This window comes from Notamacropus eugenii, chromosome 5 (genome assembly GCF_028372415.1).
Source record: "Notamacropus eugenii isolate mMacEug1 chromosome 5, mMacEug1.pri_v2, whole genome shotgun sequence".
In the NCBI taxonomy this organism is placed as follows: domain Eukaryota; kingdom Metazoa; phylum Chordata; class Mammalia; order Diprotodontia; family Macropodidae; genus Notamacropus; species Notamacropus eugenii.
The window spans coordinates 336,555,972-336,577,623 of record NC_092876.1 but is presented as its reverse complement, the minus strand read 5'-3'; the positions used below and the strand labels follow the sequence as shown (position 1 = coordinate 336,577,623).

Here is a 21,652-nt window from a genome sequence, read left to right as displayed (position 1 = left end):
GGTTATTGTAAGGAAAGTACTTTGCAACCCATAAATTGTTACAATAGTTTTGCTTTTATTTAAGCCTAAGCTTAAGAAACCTTTTAGATGGCTACCCTTTCTGTTCTCCCTCCTTGTTGGGCAATGATGTGTGTCTTTATGGTCATCTTGTCATCTTCTGGTCTGCAGTGTTGTCAGGGATAAGTGAGTTGATAATAGACATGATTAGAAATAGAAGAGAACTGGCCTCGAAGTCAGAAAACTGGGTTTGAATTTTCATTCAACTCTTCCATTTACTAACTTTCAGCAAATCATTTAACTATCCTGTGCTTCATTTTCCTCATTTGTAAACTTGAGCTAATTCCAGCTCACTTGCCTATCCAATGAGATATTTGTAAGGTCTTCCCCTCCCAGTTTGATATTTTTTTGTTATTGAAGGGGCCATCCCTTGACTCACTTCTTAAGAAGGCCTATTCATGGAAAGGGCATTAAACTCACTCAAAGTGAGAACCTGAAGGGGCAGAGCAAAGATAGTGGAGTAGAAGCAGGGACCTGCTACAGCTCTCCCCCCAAACCCCTCAAAAAACCTGTAAAAATGACTCTAAACAAATTCTAGAGGAGTAGATACCACATAATGACAGACTGAAACAAATTTCCAGCCCAAGGCAATCTGAAAGATGAATGGGAAGGGTCTATTGCACCAGGCTGGGAGTAGAGCACAGTTCAGCATGGGCCATGCCAGTGGGGAGCAGGCCTTAGGAGACTGAATCTATGGCAGCTGCTGTGGATTTCTGACTTCTCAATCCAGAAACACTAAAGACAGTTTTAAAGGTTAGTGGGAAGGGTCTCTCACCTGGCTGAGAGGGCAGTGTGGTCTAGTCTGACTCAGGCCCCAGTCCCAGAGCAGCTGCAGCCACTGCTGATAGGGAGGCTGTTTCTGGACCCCTCCACTTAACAAAGCTCAAAAGTCAAGTAATTGGCTGGGAAAATGAGCAACTAGGGGAAAAAGAAACAGACTATAGATTCTTACTTTCTCAGTGAAGAGGTATTTTCTTACATCATTGGTGATGAAGAAAATTAAAACATACAGCCAGAAGAAGACAACAAAACCAAAGCTCCTGCATTCAAAGCTTCTGAGAAAAATATAAATTGGTCTCAGGCCATGGAAGAGCTCAAAAAGGATTTTGAAAACCAAGTAAGAGAAGCAGAGGAAGATTTGGGAAGAGAAATGAGAGTGATACAAGAAACTCAAGAAAAACGAGTCAACAAATTTCTAAAGGAAAACCAAAAAATGCTGAATAAAATAACACCTTTAAAATTAAACTAACCCAAATGGCAAAAGAAGTCCAAATTCTCACTGAAGAAAATAATTCTTTAAAAAATTAGAATGGAGCAAATGGATGCTAATGACTTCATGAGAAATCAAGAAATTATAGAACAAAACCAAAAGAATAAAAAAATTGAAGACAATGGGAAATATCTCATTCTAAAAACAACTGACCTGGAAAATGGATCCAGGAGAGATAATTTAAAAATTATTTGACCACCTGAAAGCCATGATCAGAAAAAGAGGTTAGACATCATCTTTCAAGAAAGTATCAAGGAAAAGTGCCCTGATATTCTAGAAACAAAGGGTAAAAAAGAAATGGAAAGAATCCACCATCATCTCCCAAAAGAGATCCCAAAAGAAAAACTCCTAGGAGTGTTGTGGCCAAATTCCACAGTTCTCAGGTCAAGAAGAAAATGTTACAAGCAGCCAGAAAGAAACAATTCAAGTATTGTGGAAACACAATCAGGATAACACAGGACTTAAAAGCTTCCACACTAAGGGATCAGAGGGCTTGGAATATGATATCCCAGAGGTCAAAGGAGATAGGATTAAAACCAAGAATCACATACACAGCAAATAATACTTCAGGGGAAAAATGGAACTTCAATGATAGAAGACTTCAAAGCATTCTTGTTGGATAGATAAGTGCTGAATAGAAAATTTGACTTTTAAATACAAGAATCAAGGGAAGCATGAAAAGGTAAACAGGAAAGAAACCACAAGACATAAGAAATTGAACTGCTTACACTTCTATATGAAAAGGTGATATTTGTAACTCATGAGACCTTTCTCAATATTCGGTTAGTTGTAGGGAATATATATATATATACATATATATATATATACACACATATATATGTATATATGTATATGTGTATTGTATGTATATGTATGCATGCATCTATATCTATATCCATCTATTCATATATATATATATATATATATATATATATATATATATATATAGAGAGAGAGAGAGAGAGAGAGAGAGAGAGAGAGAGAGAGTACAGGGTGAACTGAATATGAAAGAATAATATCTAAAAAAGAAAATTAAAGGGTGAGAGGAATGTACTAGAAGAAAGAGAAAGGGGGAGGTAGAATGTAGCAAATCATCTCACAAAGAAGAGCAAGAAAAAACTTTTACAATGGAGGGGTAAAAGGGGAAGGTGAGAGGGAATAAGTGAGCCTTCCTTTCATTTTATTTGGCTTCAGGAGGGAATAACATACACACTCAATTGATATGGAAATTTATCTTATCCTATGTGAAAGCAACAAGGAAGGGGATAAGAGATGGGGGAAAAATAGAAGGGATGAGATTGGAGGAAGGGATAATCAGAAGCAAACACTTTCATAGAGAGACAGGTCAAAGGAAAGAAATAGAATAAATGGAGGAGCAGGACAGGATAGAGGGTAAATGTAGTTAGTCTTTCACAACATGACTGTTACGGGATGTTTTGTATGACCACACATGTATAACCTTTATCAAATTGTGTGCCTTCTCAATGAAGGTGGGTGGGGATGGGGGAAAGAAGAGAATGTAGAACTCAAAGCTTTAAAAATGAATGTTACAGGTTGTCTTTACATGCAACTAGGAAATAAGACATATAGGCAATGAGGTATAGAAATCTATCTTACCCTACAGGAAAATAGAAGGGAAGGGGATAGGGGGGATGGTGATAGAAGGCCCTAAAAGGGCCAAGGCCTCCAGTTGCATCCTGGGCCATCTCTAGTTGTCCTGATGATTATCAGGCCACTGGCCCCAGATAACTCTGGAAGAGAAAGTGAGGCTGGTGACCTTGCATAGCTCTGTCTCACTCAAATCAAAGTCAGCTGCAAGTCATGTCATCATCTTCCTGACATCATGGTCCTCTTTGAGAATGGAAGGGCAAACACAACACCAATAACAACAACCTGTAAAGCACCTAACACTATGCCCAGCACATACTAGGCTCTTAAATGCTTGTTCCCTCCTTCCCTTTCCCTATCTATCTAATGTGTTGCACTGAGAAGTGAAGGAGTGGTTAGTATGAAGATGTTTGATAAACAGTGAAATTCTATGTAACTGTTCCTGTTTCCTCTGTGTTGACTAGTCTGCTGTTGATTTTGGTGTGGAGTCATCCAAAAGGATTGTGTAGTCAATGTACTGATGAATGGGCTGGGTGTGGTGGAGTAGTTATAGACTCTATCCTTGACATTATTAGCTTAAGGTAGAGAAGTCACACGTTGCTTCACGGAATGGTAGAATGTGACCTCAGGGGCCATATAGCCCAAAACCCTCATTTTTGGCCACCTAAGGGAGCTAGAGTTTAAGATTCAGAGTCAGAAGCCATGAATTCAAACTCTGCCCCAGACCCTTAATTGTGTGACCCTGGGCAAATCATTTAGCCTGTCTCTGCCTTGGTTTTCTCATCTGTAAAATGAGGACAATAATGGAATCTAAGTGGATCAAATGAGATTACATGTAGAGTGCTGTGCAAATCAAAAAGCATTATGTAAAGACAAGCTGCTATTGTTGTTACTCTTTTACAAGTGAAGAAACTAAGAGGTAAATTGACTTGCCAAAGGTCACACAGCTCTTAAGAGGTGGAGTCAAGTGTATGGGTTCCAGAGCTCCTGATGCCTTGCTCAGTGTGCTAGTGTCCTGAATGCACAGAATGTACTACTTCCTCACCTTCATTTAGTCAACTAATAAACATTTATCAAGTGCCTACTGTATACCAGGTCTTGTGCTAAGCTAAGGGACACAAAAAAAGGCAAAGGAACTATCCTTGTCCTCAAAAAGCTTACAATCTAATGGGGAGACAATACATAAGAAACTGAAAAGTGGAGGTAGAAGGTTATTTCATGGGGACGGGTGGGATTTTTCAATTAAAAAATTCTTAGTTTCCTTCCAGATTCAGTTTAAAGTGATACCTCCTATTTCCCCTGATCCTCTTTTAGTTCGGAGCACATTTTCCCTCCTTTGATCACCTTACTCTTACTTATGTGTAAATGTATCACTCAGGAGCAGCTAGACAGAGCAGTGGATGAAGTCAGGAAGTCTAATCTTCCTGACCTCAAATCCAGCCTCAGACACTTACTAGCTGTGTGACCTTGGGCAAGTCACTTAGCTCTGTTTGCTTCAGTTTCCTCATCTGTAAAATGAACTGGAGAAGAAAATGGCAAATTGCTCTAGTATCTTTGCCAAGAAAACCCCAAAAGGGGCATGTAAAGTCAGACATGAATGAAATGACTGAACAAGAAAAATCACTCAGTAGAAAGTAAGACAAGGACTGCTTTTCATTTTGACTTTGAGACACACCCCCCTCCTAATGCCTAGCACACAGCAGGGTCATAGCATAATAGATGGGAAGCTGGAAGGGGCTTTAGAGGGGCCTCACCTAGCATGCTCATTTGATAGATGAGGGGTGGAGGCCCAGATTACACTGGTAGCAAGAGGCAGAGTTTAGGTCTCCAGCTGGACTCCTCTGATGCAAAGCTAGCTCCTTTCCCATTGCATCAGGCTGATTCACTTAATGCAAGCTTGTCACTTGCTGGCTCTTTTCACGGAGGAAACAAGAGTTGTAGCTAACTGTAAGACTGGTTGTTAAGTTTTTGTTCTTAATTTATTTTTAGTAGGTTGTTCCTGGAACTGGAGGTGACAAACCTGTGACAACATCACCTGCTGAGTTCTTGGAAATCCCTGATTTATCTCTTGTTATTTCCTGATCTGTGATGACAAAGGCAGGGAGGTTATCCTGAGGGAAGCATGCAGACTTCAGTCTACCCCCTCAAATGTACCCCTGTTTTTATGTAAATAAAATTGTGTCCAAAAGAACATTAAGGGAGAGACCTCCCTCACTTTACTTGGTTCTGGGGAGATTATGACTTTTTATGGCTCAGGTATTATTTTTTTTAGTACTAGTTGGCAAAGTCAAGCAAGAAAAAAACCCCATTTATTAAGCACCTACTATGTGCCAAACATTGTGTTAAGTGCTGCTGTTGTCCTGAATTCCAGACTAACGGTCCCTGTAATTGGTCACAAAAGTCCCTGATTTGGGGTTATAACTTCCTAAGGAAAAGCAGCGTGGTATAGTAGTGGAGAGCTGATCTCTGAGTCAGAAAGACCTGGGTTCACTTGCCTCTGATGCATATTGGCTGTGTGACCTTAGGCAAGTCACTTGACTGAATTCAAATCGAGGTCCTCTGACTCCAAGTCCACTGTACCGTTACCTCTAAGTCGCTTTGGAGCTCTGAAATTCCATATATTTTAAAGGACCATCATTGTACTTGTAACCTGGTACTCAAGTTCATCTATGTGAGACTCTCCTCAGTGGTGGAGAATGATTACTTTATGCCTGCCTGTGATGAGAGAGGTAAAGTTGGCGAGAGCTTGGGAGGGGAGAGATTCTTGTTCTTCTGGTTTTTTCTTGGAGTCTTTCTCTAAGGGCCTGTCCCTGAAGAAAGCCTGGAACTGGGTATGTCTTCTCTTAAAGTTGGAAGTCAGAAAAAGTAAGACCTCCTCTTGCCAACTCTACCCCCCTATCGGAGTCACAGACTGTTGGGTAATCATTCTCCACCAAGAGGAGAGTAGTATAAATACATAGTCAAATAGCTGAGCCTAATGTTTCTCAAATTAAGAAATGATATAAGGTAGGAATTCAGAGAAGTCTGGGAATACTTGTATGAATTGATACAGAATGAAGTGAGCAGAACCAGGAGAAAGAGAACACTCTGGAAAAGCTTTAGAACCATAATGATTTCAATGACCAATCTGGGCTCTAGAAGTGTAATTGATCAAAACCTTCCCAGGTCTTGGCAGAGAAGCAATGTACCAGAGTGCAGGGTGGGGCTTATTACATTTTCAGACACTGCTAATGTGTGAATTTGCTTTACTTAAGTATATTTATCTGTTGAAAGTGATGACTTTCAATTTTTCCATGAGGAGAGTTGTGAGGGGAAATAATGGGGCAGTGTTAATAATTTCCCCCAAAAAAGAGAAAGAAAAGATTATTAATGAAATGTTCATGTTTGTCAAGTTCAAAAATTTTAAGTTGTTAAAAAAAAGAAATACTACGGGTTTTTCTAATTGTTTAACAAAAACACACTGCAGTTTTCAACCGCACCTTTGGTGTTGTAGGTTGATTAATAAATCACTATCAAATTTTTTTATGTCTGTTTTTCTAAAGCAAAACAGTTGCATTGGTAGAAAGATTTTTTTTAAACCAAGAGTTTCCTATATTGACGAAAACACAGGTCAGGACTAAATAATAAAAGAGTAGCTCATTTGTCACTTGACCAATTGTTCTTCCTGCAATGGTGATGCTAGAGATGAAAGAGATAATGATCGTCACTTTCTCTTCTCCTATGCTATATTAAATAACTGTTATTACTAGAGGTGTGGCTTTCAAGAGATTTGGGGTGCGATTTTTAATAGGATTCACAGTTTGACAAGGCTGTCTAAAGAATTAATGTGCACATTATGAGAGGCATAATATCCAGAAGGAAGACCCCTTTTTAGGAAGAATATTAATAAGCGAAATTTATCCACAGGAGGAAGACGAAGATGGCGAAGGAGCTAGAAACTATGTCAAATGAAGAGTGGGTGAAGGAACTGAAGATATTTCACTTGGAGAAAAGAAGACTTAGTGAGGAATGTGATAGATGCCTTTACACAGTTGAAGGACTAGCATATACGAAAAGGATTAGTCGAATTCCAGTTGAGCCTAGATGGTAGAACTGTTGTTGCTTGTCCTTTGTTTTTGAAGAAAACCAGTGACATCACAGACTAGAAATGGTGGGTGAGAATTACAGAGGCAGATTTTGGTTCAATATAATGAAAAACTTCCTAATGATTAGAGTTGTTCAAAAGGAAAATGGGCTGCCTCAAGGGGTGGTGCTTTGTCTGTCACTAAAAATCTTCAAGGAGGTGCCAGATGGATCCTTTTCAGGCATATTATAGAGGGGATTCCTGTTTAATAATAGTAAAAACAGCTATTATTGGCATAGCACTTTATAGTTTGCAAAGTGCTTGACATATTCTATCTCATTTGATCCTCACAACAACCCTGTGGGGTGTTATTATTATTATATTATGTTGTAATAGATTTTTATTATAGATCAGGAAACAGATGTTAAAGGGGCTAAATGATTTGCCCAGAATAACGCAGCTGGTAAGCATCTGCGGCAGGATTTGAACTCAGATTTTCCTTATTCCAGGTCCAACATTATGCCACCTAGCTACCCTGAGGTAGGGTAGGCACTTGATTTCTGAATTCCCTTCCAACTCTCAGGTTCTGTTTCTAGGATGAGGGTGCTATGAGTGACATCGTGGTGTTGATGACAGCCAGCCCGCACCATCAGATTGTAGCTTTAGTCAGCTGTGGAGGATGGATTGTAAGTAGCATTCCCTCTGTTTTGAAGACTGCTGTTTCAGAGGCTACCCCTAGAGGATTTGGTGTTATTGCTAGAGATGCTGATACCACAGGAATGATGCTACTGGAAACTTGCATGCTAGCAATTCATGTCTAACAGAAGAACACTTTGAACCGTGCCGATAAAAGAGAATTGTACTGATAAAAAAGATCACCCACGGTCACAGCAGCAAATACTGTTTTTCACATTTTGGCTTACTGTCTTCAGTGAAAGCACATGGAGCGAAAGACTCTATTTGCAGGTCTTCAAAGGCTCAGTTGTCTCCCTTTTTTGCAACTCTTTGGTGCTCCCTCCCACCTTATTTCATCTTCAGTGTGTGCCCTTCCTGGGCTCCAGCCCCTTGGACAGGATGGTTATCTTTAGGAAAACAAGGTTTCAAGGTGAAGCTCTGTGCTATGTCTTTGGTTCTCAAGACATGACCTCTGCGTGGAAGGAAAAGCCCCAGACAGTTATGTCGAGCATGCTGCTAGACTATACTGGAAAGGTTTATTATCATTGATTTTCCCAGGTCAAAACACTGGTACCCAGTCAATGGAGAGGTGCCAGACTTAGCTACAACACAGAAAACCACAAGTGAGGGAGAGACCAATACGACACATGATTCTCCTAGTCCTGTTCCCAAAGTTTGTCTTGCTGGGAAAGCTAGAGAGAGAAATGCCTACGTCTGACCAACTATACTTTGTTGTTCAGTCGTTTTAATTGTGTCCAACTCTTCATGACCCCATTTGGGGTTTTCTTGGCAAAGATACTGGAGTGGTTTGCCATTTCCTTCTCCAGCTCATTTTACAGATGAGGAAACTGAGGCAAGCAGGGTTAAATGACTTACCCAGAGTCACACAACTAGTAAGCTTCTGAGGCCAGATCTGAACTCAGCAAGGTGAGTCTTCCTGACTCCAGGGGTAGTATTCAATCCACTGAGCAACCTAGATGCCCCTTTGCATTTATTTTCTTCATAGTAATGCTTTCATATGTTTTTATACATGTTTGTTATCTCCCCAATTAAAATATAAGCTCATTGTAAGCAGGGATATTTTCATTCTTTGTATTTGTATCTGAGGAACCTAGCATGATGTCTAGCACACAGTAGGGGTTCAAGAAATACTTGCTAATTGATTGGTGTAATAGTGTCAATGACAACTGGCAGTTGAGGCTGGATTCCCTCCTTTAGAGGGTTTGGGACTTTCAGTCGCTTAGCTGGGATATGAATGGCTGCAAACTTCCATGCTTGTCTCTCCTGGGGTTGCACTGGTGTTGGGAGACAGAAAGTTTGTTATCAACACTCAGTGTTGGAGAATGCTCCATGTTAAACATAAGTTCCTTGAAGGCAATGATTGTTTTTCATATGATAGTGGGAATTGTGGCACTGAGATCCAGGGCACAAGTGGAGGGGTCAGTATTGGCAAGGAGAAGGGCCACCTTCTCCTCTGAGATTAGACCAGAGGAAGACAGAATGGAGAGATGAAGAGGGGATCTGAGGTGTCGAATTGGGGAGAGAGAGGGAAACTTTTCACAGATGACCTCAATTTCTTTTCAGTAAAATACGAAGTAGGACTTCAACTGAGAGGCAAAAGGGGAGGTGTGTAGATAGTAGCCTGAGGGAATCTTATGTAACTGATAAGATGTAAGTAAAACGTTCAAGGACTGCTCAGAGAGGAGTAATCTGTGTGCAGCAGTCAAGAGTAGATAACATAAATTGTAGTGGATCCAGTCAACATTGTTTGCAAAGGCAAATGGTGAATGCAAATCCATGGTTGAGATTTAGAAAGAAATAGAGGTGGGATGAGTGGATGGAGGACAGGATCAAGCTGGTCTGGTTCACTGTTGGGTGAAGATTTCAGATGGAGGAAATCAAAGCCAGAACAGGGATAACAGACTGGGAAAGCAGGGAGGGTAGAGTGACTGGAAGACATTATTAATATAAGAGAAAACAGGTTTAGGAGGGGTAAGCAAAGCCACAAAGACAGACAGAGGGATAATGCCTATTTGATTTTCCTGTCTCTCTCTCATTCCCTGAATTCCTTCTCCCTCTCATTCCTCTCTCCTCAGATCCCAAATGAGATTTCAGACTCTGCATTGCCCAACAATCTATTTCTTGGTAACTTACAACCCTTTCCATGACCTCAGAATAATAGTCCTAATGTCACTTACATAGTACTTTTAAAGTTTGCAAAGCACTTTCCATATACCATCTCATTCCATTCTCATAACAACCCTGGGAGGAAGGTACTACAAGTATTGTTGTTCAGTCATTTTTTCAGTAATATCCGACTCTTTGTGATCCCATTTGGGATTTTTTTCTTGGCAAAGATACTGGAGCTGTTTGCTCTTTCCTTCTTCAACTCATTTTACAGATGGGGGAATGGAGGTAAACAGGGTTAAGTGACTTGCCCAGGGTCACACAGCTAGTAAGAGTCTGAGGCCAGATTTGAACTCAGGAAGAGGTGCCTTCCTAACTCCAAGCCTGGCATTCTATCCACTGCTCTTCTTAGCTGTCCCCTAATACTACAGGAATTAGCATTTCCATTTTATAGATAAGGAAATTGAGGCTTAAGTGAGGTTTAGTGAGTTGCCCACCTCCACACAGCTAGTAAGAGTCAGAGGCAGGATTCAAATCCAGGTTTACTTTATTCCAAGTCCATGCTTCCTGACCAAAAGCCACTTGAGTCTCCGGGTCTGTTAGGTTATGATGTTTCTTGGGAGGTAGTTTGGGAGGTTGGGTCAAGACAGTGAGGAGAATGAATGAACTCATCCAGAATCCAGAAGATTCAGGGACACAGAGGAGGGAGGGTCTAAACAGTCAGGTGAGAGGAAAAGTAAAGGTGGTGTGCATCTTGTGTTGACTTAACTGGATGTGCTGACTCCTACTTGTGAAATGGCATGCTAATTGATTTTTAGGTCTTTGTAGTGACTTTATTTACACAGCTCCTCATTAAATTATGGCATTTCTTATGTATGTACACATGGGTGTGATAAAACTGACACTACCCATTTTACTTGTTCAGTCAACAAGTATTTATGGGTCGCCCATTGTATTAGGTGCCAGGGATACAATAACAAAGAATGATTCAATCCCTCCACTTAGAGAACTTAGATTCTATCAGATAACAGCACATTGTGAGAATAGTACTATGTAAGTAAGCGTGAACTACTACCTAATTCTGTTTAATAATCATTAAAAAGCACCTTTCTTTCAAAGTTTAACTAAAATTGTGAGCTATGTATAATGACCTTGATAATAAAGATTAAGATTGCATATGCTGAATAATGATCAATAGTGATATTCAATTTAGAAACACCTGACTCATGAGTGCCCCCTCAACCCCCTACTCTCTAACCCAAGCTTTCTCTTCTCCAGCCCAAATGTCTCCAGCTGCTTTATCCAGTTCTCCTGTGATGTGGTTTTTAGTCATTTTTTCATATTAATGCCTTTCCTGTGGATACATTCTAGCATGTGGGTGTGCTTTTCGTATGTTGGTACCCAGAACTAGCCAAAGTATTTCAGGGTTGATCTGACCAGTACCAGGTACAATGAAACCATCACTTCCCTTGTTCCATACTCTGTTTTTCTGTTAATGTTGCCAGAGATCTCAGTTCCTTTGAGCACCACGTCACTGTGTTAATTCATGTGGAACCTCTAGGCCTTTCAAAAAATGAACTACTTTCTAATTAATCCTGTCTTACCTGGCACATAGAGTTAGTTTTTTAAAGCTAGGACTAGGACTTTTACACTTTGATTTTTGTTGAGTCGTTTTCAGTCATGTCCAACTCTTAGTAACCCTCTTTGGGGTTTGCTTGGCAAAGATTACTAGAGTGCTTTGCCTTTTCCCTTTCCAACTCATTTAACAGATAAGAAAACTGAGGCAAGCGGGTTAAGTGACTTGTCCAGGGTCACAGAGCTAGTAAGTGAGGCTGAATTTGAACTCAAGTCTTCCTCACTCTAGGCACAATGCTCCATCCACAGCACCACATCGCTGCCCTGGACCTCTGAACTTTATGCTTATTGCTATTAAATATAATTTTCTTGGCTTCAACTCTATCATTCCAGTGTGTCAAGATATTTTTGGATCCTGTTTCTGTCATCCACTCTGCTAGTTATTTTCTCTGAGTTTTGTGTCATCGACAAATTTGCTACTTAGCAGCAAATATCATTTATTCCTTTATCTAAGCCACTGATAAAATGTTAAACAGAAAAAAACCAAGGACAGATCCTTGGCATACTCCATTAAAAGCCTCCTCTTTATAGGTTTTGAAAGGAGCTAGGTAGCACAGATCTTCCTGAGTTCAAGTCAGACCCCAGATACTAACTGTGTGACCCTGGGCAAATCACTTAACCCTGTTTGCTTCAGTTTCCTCATCTGTAAAATGCTAGAACAGGAAATGGCAAACCACTCCAACATCTTTGCCAAGAAAACCCCAAATGGGATCACAAAGAATTAGACATGAGTGAAAACTACTGAATGACAACAGCCTTGCAAGTTGATCCCAGTGCACTATTAATCAGCTTTCTTCTGTTGCCTTCATCCAAGCAACCCTGAATCTATTTTAAATCTCTTCAATTGGTTCATTATAAGCTTATGAGAAATTTCGTCAAATTCTTTACTGAAGTCAGATATACCATGTCCATGACATTCTGTTGATCTGTTGATAGAATAATGCCATTAAAATAATGGGAATCAGATTTGTTTGACGTGCATTGTCTTTAATGAATCCATGATGAATCCTGGTGATTAACTTTTGCTTTTTGTAAATTCTAAAGAAGCTTCAGGGTTAGGAAGACTTGGGTCTTCTTGCTAGTTTGAAATGAAGTTACTTAACTTCTTTGTGCCCCCAGGCAACTTTCTAAGACCACTGTATAAGGGGACAGAATAAACATTTATGAAGTACCTACTATGTGGCAGCCAGCGTGTTAAGCATTTTACAAATATGATCTCATTTGATTCTCACAATCCTGGGAGATAAGTGCTATTATTATTTCCATTTCACAGCTGAGGAAAATCAAGCAGAGAGAGATTAAGTGACTTGCCCAGGATCACACAGCTGGTCAAGTGTCTGAAGACTGATTTGAACATGGGTCTTCCTAACTCCAGGCCCAATGTTCTGTGCACTGTGCTACCTAGTTGTATAAATAGCTGTCTACAAAGCAAACCCAGTTCTCCTCCAACCTCAAAAAAATAAGGCAAAACAAAACCACCTCTGCAAGATCCTACCATCCCTATTAACTACTGATCTATATCTCTCCTTCCTTTCTGAGCCAAATTTTTTGAACTGGCCATCTACATCCAGTTCCTCCACTTTTTTGGTTCTCACTGTCTTCCCGATCCCCTATAGTTTGGCTTCCAACCTAATCATTCATCTGAAGCTATTCTCTCCAAAATTACTGCCAATAAAATTATGAGTTCTAATACAGTCTTATTTTCTTTGATTTCTCTGCTGCATTTGACACTATTGACAATCCTCTCTTCCTAAATATTCTCTACAAAAATGCCTTATTTTGTGAACAAGGAAACCTGCTCCTCCTCCTGGTTTTTTTGCTTTTGTTTTTGTTTTTTCTCCAACCATTCTTCCCCAGTCTTTGCTATTCATCACTCCTATCACATCCATTTAGTATGGGTGTACACCAAAGCTCTGGCCCTGTGCCTCGTGCTTTTTTCTCTCCACATGATCTCACTTGGGGAATCTCATCAATTCTCATGGGTTCAGTTAACCTCTCTGCAGATGACTCACATATCCACATATCCACCTCTGGTCTCTCTCCTTAGTATCAGTCCCTGATCACTAATTGTCTGTTGAACTTTTCAAATGGGATGTCCTGAAGGCATCTTAAACTCAACAAGTGCAAAACAGAACTCATTATCTTTCTCCCCAAACCCATCCCTCTTCCAAACATTTTTATTACTGTAAATGGCACCACCATCCTTCTAGGTACCCACTCCTTGACTTTTCACTTTCACTCATCACACATAAGCAAGCAGTTGCTGAATGTTTTCGTTTCTATCTCTACATCTCTTGAATACACCCCTTCCTCCATCCTCATTACCTCTCACAGCACTACTGTGTTGTTATTGTTCAGTCCTTTCTGACTCTTCATGACCCCATTTGGGGTTTTCTTATTAAAGATCCTGGAGTGGTTTCATTTCCTTCTCTGAATCATTTTACAGATGAGGAAACAGAGGCAAACAGAATTAAGTGACTGGCCCAGGGTCACACAGCTAGTAAATGTTGCTGGCTAGATTTGAACTCACAGAGAGGCATGTTCCTGACTATTTGTGCACCATGGAGCCACCTAGTTGCCCCAAGGACTACTGTCATAGTCTTCTATTTGGTTTCCCTGCTTTGAGACTCTTCCCAAACTATCCTCTACACAGCTGTCAAATTGATTTTCCTAAAGTGCAGGTATAATCACATCTTTTCCCTGCTCCTGATCAGTTCCACCGACTCTCTATTACCTTGGGGATCAAACATAAACTCTTCAACTTGATCACCTGTATCTTTATCCTTTTTCAGTCTTCTTACATTTTATTCCCTTCCTTGTACTCTGTGATCCAATATTCACACACAATGCTTGCATCACCATGCATGGATGTGCCCCCCTTCTCACTTCCACTTTTTGGAATACCTGTTTTCCTTCAGGTATCAGTTCAAGCCTTCTTTTCTTCATGCTGGTCCCCCTAGGAGTTAACGAGTCCTTTCCTCCTTTGGATTAATTTTGTATAAATTCTATTTGTATTTATATGTATACGGCTTGTCTCCTCCATTAGAACTGAAGCTTATCAAGGGAAGACACTATTTCGCTTTTGTCTTTGTATCACTAGGGCTTAGCACAGGGCCTGGCATGTAGTAAGTGTGTAATAAATGCTTGTTGATTGATTGAAATTCAGGTAAGAAGTTCAATACTTCCAGAGTTCTTGTGCTTTGTTCTCTTGGGATTCACTGACCTAGAGAGGAGATCACTAAACCCTCTTAATTCCATCCATGGTTGTATTGTTTTAGCTACAATGACTTATGCAACAGCAGTAGAGAGAGAGATCTTCTTTTAGCATCATAGAATCTCAGAGTTGAAAGGGACCCAAAAGGTCTTTTAATCTAATACATACCTGAACAAGAATCCCCTCTACAATCTACTTTTTTTCTTTTCTTTTAATTTTTTCTCTTTTTATTATTTATTTATTATTATTATCCCTCAACATTTTACATGCAAAATAGAGCAGAAAATAGGATTAGATATGGAACCACTGATTTTTTATGTGCATATATGTACAGCTTGCTTTACAAAAGTATAATCAATTCAACACGTTACTTTTAAAGTTATCCTTGACCATGTTTCCTTCTGAACTTCCTCCTATTCTCTTCTGTACATTTAAAAAATGCTTTAATGACCTTCTTTTCTGTCTCTTCTTCATTCTCTTCCTCCTCCTTGTCCTCCTCCTCCTTCTTCCTCTCCTCCTCCTTTTCTGCCTCCTCCTCCTCGTCTTCCTTCTCCTCCTCCTCCTCCCCCTTCTTCTCTCTCTCCTCCTCCTTCTCCTCCTCTTTCTCCTTCTCCTTCTTCTCCTTCCCCTTCTCCTTCCCCTTCCCCTCCTCCTCCTCCTCCTCCTCCTCCTCCTTCTTCTTCTTCTTCTTCTTCTTCTTCTTCTTCTTCTTCTTCTTCTTCTTCTTCTTCTTCTTCTTCTTCTTCTCCATCTTCCTCCTTGTCCTTCCCCTCCTCCCCACTCTGATTCTAGTAATTCTCCTCTCCAAACTATCCTCCTTAGGTTCAGGAATATTAACGATTAAATAAATAAGGTTATTACTGATGATCATATCCTTACTAAGAATTGTCCTATGGAAAAGTGTATCCAGGCTTCCAAAAACCAACTTATAAAAGTTGGAGCAAAATTTATTTATAGAAGCATAGGGTCATAGTTTAGAACTAGAAAGGGCTGTAGAGGTCATCTGGTCCAACCTCCATGGAATTTGAACCTAGATCTTTTGAATTTAGATCTAATACTCTTAAGGACTGCCTATACACGTAAACATTGATGAATCTTAAAAAACTAGTATTTGTAGTAGACTACAGGTTTAATATCAAATATTATCAAATAGCCAATATAATCAAAGGGGCCACCCAGTGTCTGCTTGAGTTTCATGGTCTTTTGAGGCACATAGTTTCTGAGGTGAAGAGAACTTCTAGGAGAAAGTATCAAAGTGATTAAAGCTTTGTAAAAACAAATATGGCGAACAAGTCATACTATGAGAGTTTTTGCTCATTCTTTCATCCAACAAAATAAGTTTGATATATCATAGAACATACGCAAAAGAGAAGTCTAGATAAAATGCAATTAGATATTTAAGAGAGAGAGATCACTCCTGCTGAGTTGAAGATGGAAACTTCATGGAGGAAATGATACTTGAACTAGGTCTTGAAGGAGGAAGACAATTTTAATGCACAAGGATGTGGAGGGAATGTTTCCAGATGTTGCAAATGTTCTGCATCAATTCAGGAAAATAAAGGATGAGATGAGGGGAAGAGTTAACTATCTAGTCTGGCTAGAGCATCCAACACAGAAGGAAAGTAAATTGAAGTAAGATTGAAAAGGTAAGTTTATTCTATGATCCCAGGATCTTAAGGGTTTGTCCTGGGAGTTTCTGTTGATGCAATGGGAAATGGGGAGATAGAGCAGGAGAATAATAAGGTGAAACTAATGCATTAGGAAAAGGTTGATCACTCTATGAAGGCTGAATTGGAGAAAAAGAATTCAAGGCATGGAGATAAATTGCCAGGCCTCCAAAGACCACGCCCTGGAAGATCTAAACCTTTAGAACTCCCCCCTGGGAGGGCATGCTGTCCTAACTGGAGAGAATTCACTCTCTAACTATCCTCAGACTCAATTATGCTTCACTCCAACCATTTCCTGGTCATCCACCTTGCTGTTAAGAATATTGTTTCTCACTTGCTGTGAGAACAGAAACCAAATCAATTCCACCATTGTTTCTTAAAAGGCCATTTCCATCAACTTCTCAGTTCCTGTACTCAGCACTCCTGGAATCATGAAGAACTGAGGTCAAATCCTGCTTCAGATGCCTACAAGCTGTGTGACCCTGTGTGACCCTTAATCTCTGTTTGCCTCAGTTTCTTCACCTGTAAAATGGGAATGATAATAATAGCATCAACCTTGTTATGAGGATCAAATCAGATCATGGTTGTGAAGTCCTTAACAGTGCCTAGCACAGAGTAAACACTTCATATGCGCTTGTGTCCTTCCTTTCTATGTCTGACAAAGGAGTCAAAGGGATTCTGAACTCTATCCATCTTAGGGAAGAGATTTGGCTTCAAGACTCAGCTTAAATCACGCCTTCCTTCCTCCTTCCCTCCCCTACTGCTAGTGCTTTTTCTTTGAGAACCCCTTCCACTTTCACTATATATGTGTATGCATATATATGTACATACATATTATATATGTAGATTATATGCATACTTTTTTTGCATGTTGTCTCCCCATTAAAATGTAAGTTCCATAAGAATGTGGTCTTCTTTCTTTTCTTTCTCTTTCTTTCTTTCTTTCTTTCTTTCTTTCTTTCTTTCTTTCTTTCTTTCTTTCTTTCTTCCTTCCTTCCTTCCTTCCTTCCTTCCTTCCTTCCTTCCTTCCTTCCTTCCTTCCTTCCTTTCTTTCTCTCTTTCCTCCCTCCTTTCTTTCCTTCTGTCTCTCTGTCTCTTTCTTGAATTCTCTTTCTCTTTCTTTTTTTCTACTTGCTTTCTCTCCCTCTCTCTTGTATTCAACTTTCCATCCCCCTACAATCATAGATCATCTACGTTTTAAGAAATAGATATTGATTTTCAAGGAGTAGGATTTAAATTTACAAATAAATACAAAATTGTACCTACTGGACAAGGACCTTTTCATATATGATTTCATATGTCTTGTATTTAGTGCAATGCTTGGCATGTAATGGGCATTTGATAATTTTTGTTTGACTGATTGATACAGAATCTAGTGGGTGCCCCAATCTATACAAAGCAACATCCGATCCACAATCCTAATTCTTAACTTGACTGCAGTTTTAGAAATACTTCCTAATCTAAAGTAGTCTTATTCTGGAAGCCATCCAAGATTTGGGCCCAGTCTCAGCAAACTACACAGCTACTTTCTGTCCAGGGGAAATGCCACCAGCATCAACTCCTTTCCAAGCCTTCCATCACATTCCTCCTCCCTCCATCCCAAATAGCTCTTTTGGAGGAGGGGGGATCAGACAGGGAGAAGGGAGGATTTGTCCCTGCTCCTCTTCCTGGGGAAGAGCTGACAACCCAGCTGCCTCCCTCCAGAGCTCCACTTCATTCATGAGTCAGTCAGCAAAGAGGCATTACACCTGTAGGGGAATAAAACTTATACCCCACTGTTATCTATAATTATACAATTCCTCCCTTGAAAATGGGAGAGAAATGTCATGTCGTCACAATGCCCCATTGATAGGCGTGGAGACTGAGTGCTTCATTTTACCAATTCCCACCCCAAACTGAGCACTTCTCTGAATACATTCCTGGCCAGAGCCACCTGCCTCCTTTCCCTTATATCCGTCCTTATACCTTCAGGAGCCAGTCTTCCTGCCAACCTTCATCCCAACCTTGAAGGTTCTAATCAACTTAGGGAGTTTAAAAAATCGTTTTCTCATCACAGTCTGTGTGAAAGACTTAAAATAATAGGTAGCATTTATATAGCTGGGAGGAAGGAGAGGGAGGGGAGGGGAAGGGAATAAGCATTTTCAGAGCACCTATTATGTGCCAGGTATTGTGCTAAGTACATTTTACAAAGGTTATCTCATTGGATCTTTACAACAGTCCTGGAAGTGAGGTGCTATTATTGCTTCCATTTTACAGTTGAGGAAACTGAGGCAAACAGAGGTTACGTGAGTCACATTCATAGTAAATACCAGAACCAGAACTTGAATTGAGTTTTTCCGACTTCCAATCCAAAGTGCTTTCTTAATGCACTATACACAATGTAAGACTTTCAAAGAGTTATTGAATCTCTGAGCTATAACTGAACACCTCTAATCCAACCTGTACAGCAGTGGATAGAATGCTGGACCTGAAGTCAGGAAGACTCATCTTCCTCCCTGAGTTCAAATCCAACCTCAGACACTTTCTAGCTGTGTGACCCTGGGCTGGTCATTTAATCCTGTTTGCCTCAGTTTCCTCATCTGGAAAACGAGCTGGAGAAGGAAATGGTAAACCATTCCAGTATCTTTGCCAAGAAAACCCCAAATAAGATCACAAAGAGTCAGACATGACTGAAAAATGACTGAACCACAACAACTGAGTTGCATCTAGTTAATATCAGAGTTGGGACCAGAACTCAGGTCCTCTGACTCCCAGTCTAGTTGTCCTTCCAGGGCAACATGTGGTGATCACAAAATGGTCCAAAGGTCTTTGTCCAGCCTCCCTCAACCCGTTCTACTTTATACCTTGGAGAGTAACATAAGAGAGCCATCTGAATATCAAAATGCTCCCTTCTTTGCCTGAGGGGAATTTCTACACATCTTTTTCCATTTCCAGAGGGAAAGAATAAACAGTAATGCTGCCACCTAATGGGAGTCAGTACAGTTGGGAGGGAGTGCTTCCTAGGAATAGAATTTTTGAGTTGGAAGTGGCCTTCGATGCTCATCTTTTCCTATCCCTTCATTATACAGATGGTAATATTGAGGTTCAAAGTGATTAACTAACTCATCCAAAGCTACATGGGGCAGCCAGGTGGTGCAATGGATAGTGCTGGACCTGAAGTCAGGAGTTCAAATCTGGCCTCAGATACTAACTGCATGACTTCTGGGCAAGTCACTTAACTCTGTTTACCTCAGTTTCCTCATGTGGAAAATGAGCTGGAGAAGGAAACAGCAAACTGCTTCAGTATGTTTGCCGAGAAAACCCAAAATAGTGTCACAAAGAGTCAGACATGGCTGAAATGACAACAATAAAAAAGTGGAACCCCAGCCTCCTGACTCTGTGCAGAGGATTTACCTCTACATTATACTGATCCTTTGGTAGAAGTTTTCATGGTCTATGTGATCCCCCTGGACTGTTCTCTTAGAGTCATGGGACCCTTTCACACATCATGGATTGGATGCCCTACTAAGGTGCTCCCAGCAACACCTCAGAGGGCAGTGAGCTCTGCCCAGAAAGCAAGTCAGCCATCAAGACCTCTGTCACACACGGGTCAGCAACAAAGAGCAGTGCTCCTCCTTTCTCTGCCTCTCCCAGTCCGTCTGTTTCTCTTTCTGCTCCTTAGCACCCACCTGTGTCTCCTTGCCTGTGTCATTCTCTCCCTATCTCTTTCTTTTATGCTATTTCTTTCTTTCAGTCTTGTCTTTTGACTCAGGCATTTTCTCACTGTCTCTGTATTTATTTCTCTCTCATCTCTTTCTTTTTCTAACATTTAGTCTTTTACTCAGGGACTTCTCCATTTCACCATTTTTCTCTTCCTCATAATACTTTTCTCTCTTATACTATCTTCCTTTATTTTCTTTTTCTATCACTGAAACTCTGTTCTATTGCTTCTCTATTCTATCTTTTTCTCTTTCTCAATCTCTCTCTCTCTCTCTCTCTCTCTCTCTCTCTCTCTCTCTCTCCTTCTTCCTCTCCCTTTCTCTCTTTTCATTTATGTTTTTGGTTCTCCTAAGCTGGTCTCTAGCACCACATCACTACCTGTCCAGCCAAACTCTAGGCACCCGGAATTTTCACTTACCCACTACCGTTGACCAAAGGAGGAAGCAGCAGTAGTAGCTGAGAAAGACCCAGTGGATCCTTCTCAAGTAGGATCTTCCCATGGCTCAGGGCAGGGGTCCCTCAGGTTCCTTGACGCTAAGCCTCTCTCCTGAGGCCCCTCACTCTTTACAAAGAAGAGGTGAGAGAAAATGAGGTGAACACTTCACCTGTGACTGCTGGAATGAAACCTGTTGATTTCCCTGTGGAGACCCAGGGTACCTGACGTAGAGGACAAAAGAAGGCGTGGTCCTCTGCCAATCATCTCTGCACCTTCTTTTCTTCCCTTGCTCCAACCTCCCCCTCCCATACCAGGAAAAAAAATACCAATACACCCACTGCCCTGCATCACTGGCTACCTGAGCCAAGTTGGCCCCTGGTGGGGTGGGGACAGGAGAAGAATGTTTGAGAATTGAAACTAAGGACGTGCTTGGGATGTGTGGGTCCTTCCTCACAGGACTGGTGTTTAGGTAGCTCCTGCCTTGTGTTATGGCTCCCCTGCCCCTACCCCATTCCAGCTCAAATGCTGCAAGGTTAGATTCAAGAATCCCTGAGTTGTTAAGGTAGCAGAACCTGTTGCTAGAAGAGTTGGAGAAGGGGAAAAATGAAGGAAGAAGAAATATGAGGCAGGGTGTGTGATTCAGTGGTTAAAATACTGACTCTGGAGTTAGAAGACCTGGATTCACATTATACCTCTGATGTTTACTACCTATGTGACCTTGGACAAGTCACTTAACCTCCCTGGGCTTCAGTTTCTTCATCAGTAAAATGGAGCGATTGGATCAGATGGACCCTGCAGTCCCTTCCAGTCTTAGATCTATAATCCTACAAAATGATGTTGACATAATTGTTCCTCCCCCTGGATGTTTTCTTTTCTTGCCTTCTATGACTCCTTAAATACTTTCTCCTTCTTTAGCTTCACTCCTCTTTTTTTCCTTCCTGTAGGCACTTTTCTACTTTAACTTCTGTGATGACTTCCAGTTGTTCTTTTTCATTTTCCCTTTCAGGATCAGTTTTCATCTCGTATTCATTAATGGTAGGTGCCCCCTAAGGTTTTGTCCTGCGACCTCTTCCCTTCTTTTCTACATTCTTTTCTTTGGTCATCTCATCAGCTCCCCAAGTTCAAGCTTCATCTCTTTTAAAATCACTCCTAAATCTATATAGATATTCAACCCTAGTCTGTCTCCTGAATTTCATTTCCA

The 21,652-nt window shown here is 40.6% G+C and overlaps 1 protein-coding gene across 2 annotated transcripts in view; it reads right to left on the bottom strand.

The window, feature by feature from the left end:
* MUC4 (mucin 4, cell surface associated) overlaps positions 1–20,625 on the bottom strand; it is a 76,852-nt gene extending 56,227 nt beyond the window's left edge. For both annotated transcript variants that reach the window (XM_072613693.1, XM_072613694.1), the window contains exon 1: positions 20,434–20,625. In XM_072613693.1, the coding sequence (XP_072469794.1) occupies positions 20,434–20,515 (82 nt within the window). In that variant the 5' untranslated portion in view covers positions 20,516–20,625. The remainder of the gene's footprint in view (positions 1–20,433) is intronic.
* Between the last annotated feature and the right edge of the window lie 1,027 nt (positions 20,626–21,652).